Raw genomic sequence first — 6,000 nt, forward strand, 5'->3', positions numbered from 1 at the left:
CAAATCTCACAAATAATGCGAAATGGACAAAAATCTTTGAATATTCATCCAAAGAGTAAATAATTACTGACCAGGGAACACGTTTTTAATAAAGTTGCTGGAGGTGGTGGTGACATTGATATTCAGCGACCGTAGTGTAGTCTGTTTATAGCTTCGTATATCTTTTATCTTCAGGGGGTTGTATTTAGGCTTTAAAAATAGCAAGTATTGTGTTAATCTGTTAAAATGATCCTGATAGACAAAACATGTAAGTATCATACACCTTTGTTAATCACAGGACCTATTTTTTGCGATCTTTCAAAAGTCTATGGGGGAAAATCCATAGACTTTTGATCGAGGGAACCAGTGCAGCTCTAAATTCCGGGTTGGCCTTCAGAAATACGTCATCTCTGCAGCACTCCATACTTCCATGAAATACTGTATTTGCTCTTAATTCTCATTTTCTGTTTGTATTTTTGCAGATTGTAAACCTCATTGAAGAAACTGGACACTTTCACATCACAAACACTACCTTTGACTTTGACCTCTGCTCTCTGGACAAAACCACAGTGCGGAAGCTGCAAAGCTACCTGGAAATGTCCGGATCATCTTGAAGATTTGTGCAGCTGGCTGCCATTAAGAAAATTGTCTTCTTTTGCTCCTCCCTCAGTTTTTTTTTCTATTAAACAAGGACCCAAATTCTTTCCAGAGCTCTTCTCATTTCATTATGCTTCAGAATTTGACAAAACATACTTAACATGAGTTTGGACATTATTTTGGTAAACCTTGATAATTCCGTTCTTGCTCCAAAACAAAATACATTTCTTTATGTTGTTATTCTGTATGAATGTTTGCTAGTTTTTTGTGCATGTTTCAATACTGCCTTACCATAATGTCTATTTATTGAATACGAGTTTCAAGTGTGTGTGTGCGTGCGTGTGTGTGTGCGCGCGCGTTCGTCTAAGAGCAAGTGATATTAAACTTTTGCAAGCACTTGGGAACAATCTCATTGGCACTGTATGGTAATGAACCTTTTGGACACCAGGTTGTCTACTATTGGCGCTGTTGAAAACTACATGCTGTACATCATGTTAAATTATTAGTTTTAGGAAAATTCTGATCAGAGGTTGACTTTAATCCCTATTAAAAGAAATTGCAGCTTGTCAACATTTGCTAGTCAATATCAAAAGTAAATTGTTGACATATTCATATTTTAAGCATTGCGGTGTACACTTAAAAGACAAAACCCAGTTACCTTGGTTTAACTGAAAGTGGTTTCTTCTGATGTTATTTATTTTTGTTTAAAGAGCACAGTTCTCATGGCTGTTCTTTGGTTGCCCCAAATCGATGAGAACTAGACAATTACATGCTTCTAATTTGAGTTTTTTTTGTGAAACTATGAAAAACAAAAGAATATAAAAAGCAAGTTTGTTCCATTTGTACGGCTTTTATATGAATAAATTATGCTGTTAAGTTTTATGTCCCAAGCTCTAAGCAAAGCAACTTTTTTCTCATGAAATTCAAATCAAATGTAAGAGAAATAGATATTTGGCGATATCTGGTGGTGGTGGGGTTCGAAAGGACAGACTGAAAAATCGGCACTGTGTGTAGTGGATCCATTTTTCAAAATAACTTTTTTATCAAAAGTTTTGATTTATTGTGTTGCTGGATGAAACTATGCCTTGTACACTTTATTTTCGTTTATTTTCCAGATTAATTTTCTGAGCCCAAAGAACTTTTAGTTTAGTTATCATTATATGTTTGTGTATATAAACTTTATATGTGACAAAAATGATGTTCTTTCTTGGTAAGCACTGACCAGCTTCCAATTGAAAGTTCTTGACTGTAATATAATTTCCAATGGATTGTTGTTGATGTGGATTTATTGACCAGAGAACATTTTATCAATGCTGATAAATTGACAGAAAAAAATTATTTCGCAAATTCAAATGACCTGAATCTACTTAGAGTTTGATCAAAGAATAAATTAAGGTGAGTTTAGGTAAATTGGGACTCTTAAAAACAGTTCTTAGCAGCAATGAATAACCTTTTTTTGGTTTCTCAAAGAACCATTTGTTTCTTACCTTTCCATTACAGAGAACCTTTTGTAAAACAGAAAGGTTATTTGGCTGTCAAATGTTCTTTATGGAACCATTTAGCTAAAAATGGTTAGTTATTTTCAAGAGTGCAGTGAGTAACATTTAAGTTTTTTTTCTTTGCATAACATTTAAAGCATAGTTTAAATATTAACTTCTTCCAAATCCAAAGACGGAAGTTTAAATGCATTTGTAGCGGAACATTTACTCTGTTGCTCTATGGATTTTTTTCATTCTTGTCATTTGAGAATTTTATCCCAAGACTTGAGGTCTTTGCACATACATTCCAAAAATTGCGTATGCATTTTTTCGTATTTGCTGCTCGTTTGTACGTTGTCAATGCTCAAAACGCCTCTCAAAATGCTTAAGGATGCAGAAAAGTGAACCCAGACGAATTTTTTTTATGATTGATGAAAATATCTGAGGCACTGTGTAAATGTAAATGACAGGACGTGAGGTCGTTTTTATTTTTTAAGGTGCAAAAATTTCGGACACGATGTGCAATGGCCTTAAGAGTAGATACAGTGGTCAGTTGCACAGCTTAAACTAGTCTTAGAAGTTAGTTAGTTTTTTTTCAAGACTGGTCATAACTTAGCCCAATCTACCTTTTTATGTAACTGATTTAAATAAGACTGTAAGAAAGACTGATTAGCCTTGCTAGTTGCTAGTCAGTGAGACGCGGACTTAATTTATCGGTGAAGTTTATGCAACTGGGCCAAGTATTAAACAACTTCATGAATATAGTTTAATTAAATGTTTCCATTAGTCAGCCTGGGTTCAAATCCTTGATCTTATTTCTATTTTGATTATGGGAACAGTGTTTACATTCTTTTAACGTTGGCAAGTGTGGGTGGCCTGTAACAATGAAAGAAAGAAGCTTGATGTCAGCCATAGACTTTTATAAAAAAAGGAGATGATCTTTCTTTATTACGTTGGGTTAATGATTAGACTGTTGCCGTTTACGCTGCCAGAATTTTGTATATACAAGATTCTTAACGCCAACCATAAGGTTAAAATGTAGATGTGGCGACTTAAAACTAAATAAGTATTTGTGTATTCATTCTTTACTTAAAAACAGACTTTTCTAGGGGTGCTAGTCCTTTAGTTGTAAGTTTACATATTTCAGTGAATGTGTAATCGTGAATGGCTCGAAAGCATGTACAGTACTGTTAAACTTTGCTGTGACATTGCTCGACTCAAGCTTTACAAAGCCCCTCTTGTTCAGTTGTTCACAGAGGCTGAGCTATGGCAAGTTTGAGTGTATCTCTAACAGGCTTATGGTTAAGCCACTTCACTTAACACCATTCCACAGAGTTCATGGGAGAGCAGCTGGCTTGGCATCGGGCTTCAAAAGTACTACACATGTCAACAAATCTTTATGTAATATATTATATCAGGTAATTCAATATGCATAATTTCAGCCATCTTGGTAGTCAGTTTGTGTTTTTTTTATTATTCTGTCGTTAGTCTTAGTGTTAACAGAACATTTCTGTATTATTCTTTGAAATTCTGACTTTTTAAACATGACTTGGAATAAAAATGGTTCCAGCACTTACTATAGCAGTTTTTATACTGTGCTGGGATGAGACGTGAGAAAATAAATCAAATTGGCATATACTATTAGCTCTCTCTCGATCTAAAATGTAAAAAAAATTAAGGAACGAAAACAATTTTATCCACAAAAATAATGTTAAAATAACAGATTCCTTCAGATACAAATATAAGATTATGAGAAGTATATTTCAATCAAGAGACCATCAATTTAAGGGTGGCTTTTCTTAAACAAAGAGATAAAATATCATCAGTCTTTCACCACTCTGTAAATTCTAAATTGACATTACTTCATAGTTTTGAGGATATCATTAAAATCTTAAATCGTAAGAATGTGCACTTCTTAAAATGCAATAACTGTAGGGTTTGGTCATGGACAACTTCCAGCAGAAGCTGGTGAGCAATCTTTACAATGTACATGCAACACTATGGCATGAGAAATTGGATTATTCAGCAAATATATGTCTTTGGATATATAGAAATAAATTGGCCATGAGAACTTCAGAAGAACTAAAGACAGGGGGGTTCATTATAATCCATGTCATGCTGTCCCTCCCAACCAACACCTGTTCATTACTTCATAAATCTGAAGCATGCGCCAATTAAAAACAAGTTACATGCAGGAGCTTTGATGGACTTGAAAACAAAAAAGTCTCAAGCAGCATTTGAGACGGATAGCTTTTTCTTTTTCTTTCACTAGCTGTTAACACAGCAAAGTTGTTCGCTCTTTGTGAACCTTTTGGCCAACATTATTTTCTAGTCTAAGATAATAATTCAGATGTACAAATGTTGAGTGACACCCTAAGAGTTACATTTTCACTTAAAAATAAGGATGATTTTCTCATGGATTTTTTTACTTGAACTCCACTGGCTGGATTTGACATAAACACTGTTCATGTTCCTAGTCAAAACACTTGCACTTGCACCATGGGCAGTCTGTCTGTTTTTGAGGCACACCAGAAGGAAATCCATGTGTCCCTCTCTTCTTTTCCTGAAGCCTTCTACATGGTGACGAACAAGGTGGGGAAAAAGACTACACTACTATTCATTTTAGCCATTTCACTGTGTTGGGGGGGGGTTCACAGTCAGGGTCAGCAGCAGGACATCCTGTTTGAACTTTCAAATACCACTTCCTCTTAAAAAATAACTTTGGTGTGATATTTTCTGTGGGAGATGATTTCGATGTCGTTGTCTTGACACAGCACCGATAAACAGATAAAACATTTCAAAGGCAGTTCAAATAGCATAAACCGTCCTAAAAATAAAAGGACGGTGCCAGGACTCAGGATTTTACGGGTATATGTTTCCACTTCAAAACTGCATTGGAGCAACTCCCATACCTACCTGTGAAATTTGTGTAACAAAAGCCACTGGAACAAAACCAAATCAAGTATTTGTCCATCTAGTTAATCTGTCTGTCTGCTCGCTCAGCATAGTCATCACGTCTGGAAGCAAATAGTTTAGACGGGAAATTAATCGAGAGACAAAACCAAAAAAGCTCCACCCCTAACTTCCTATTCTTTAAGTGATTTTGTCCAGCAAGCCTTTAATCCTCCATTGTACTCGATTTTTCGCACATTGACAATAATTGAAAGGCTCTTATCATATGTTTTAGCTCAGTTATACCTGGGCCTCTTATTCATACATGCATTTGGTTTGACCTCTGCCTGCTTCTTGTGAAGAATTCTGGGTGGCGTCTATGTCCCTGTAAAGCATACAAAACAGCTAAAAAAAATCTGATCACAGTTATGTAAAGAACAAAAGTAAGCAGACTTCAAAGGAAACCAGGAAAAAGGGGAGGTGATGAAAATGGGATGTGTCTTCGTTCGAGAGAATATGAGCATGTGAAGAGTTCCCACATGACTGGGTTTCTAGACACTGAGGATCTGACTATTATTTGATTATTTATTTCTTTGCGTATTTCGGTCCCCATGCAGTAAGCCCCAGTGTGGGCTGGCACCCTTGGACTTGAGCCCAGTTCCAACCTGCTCTTTCATTGGGCTGGGGGAAGCTTTGTTCTCCTTGATGGAAGTTGGGCGGGCCAGTGACCCGTGACCCTCAGCCAGCCCACCCGGCTGTGAGAGTGTGCAGACACTCTCTCTCGCATACTCACAAAGCTTCACTTGCTTAATCCTCCTCAAAGGAGGGGACAGGGGCCCTGAGAAAAAAACTATTCTACCAAGCCACGATCTGGTTAAGACTGAAAGTAGATGGTTTTCTTCAAAAAGACTGTGTGCATATGTGTGCAGCCTAATTTGCTGACTTAAAAGAAGCTCAGACTAATTCAGCAAACATTGTAAAGTTGCCTTTTGGATTCGGAAAGTTGCGGCAGTGTTATCAAGCCTCTGTGGCGGGATCATTGTGGGATCTATCT

At 36.5% G+C, this 6,000-nt stretch overlaps 1 protein-coding gene across 9 annotated transcripts in view; it reads left to right on the top strand.

The window, feature by feature from the left end:
• mllt3 (MLLT3 super elongation complex subunit) overlaps nucleotides 1-1,850 on the top strand; it is a 37,069-nt gene extending 35,219 nt beyond the window's left edge. For 5 of the 9 annotated variants that reach the window (XM_079466591.1, XM_079466592.1, XM_079466590.1 and 2 more), the window contains exon 13: nucleotides 462-1,849. In XM_079466591.1, the coding sequence (XP_079322717.1) occupies nucleotides 462-593 (132 nt within the window). In that variant the 3' untranslated portion in view covers nucleotides 594-1,849. Of the gene's footprint in view, nucleotides 1-461 lie in introns of all 9 variants that reach the window. The other 4 variants (XR_013787258.1, XR_013787259.1, XR_013787260.1 and 1 more) reach the window with 2 other exon arrangements.
• Nucleotides 1,851-6,000: the final 4,150 nt, after the last annotated feature.

The sequence above is a fragment of the Barbatula barbatula genome (assembly GCF_947034865.1).
Source record: "Barbatula barbatula genome assembly, chromosome: 1".
NCBI classification, from domain to species: Eukaryota; Metazoa; Chordata; class Actinopteri; order Cypriniformes; family Nemacheilidae; genus Barbatula; species Barbatula barbatula.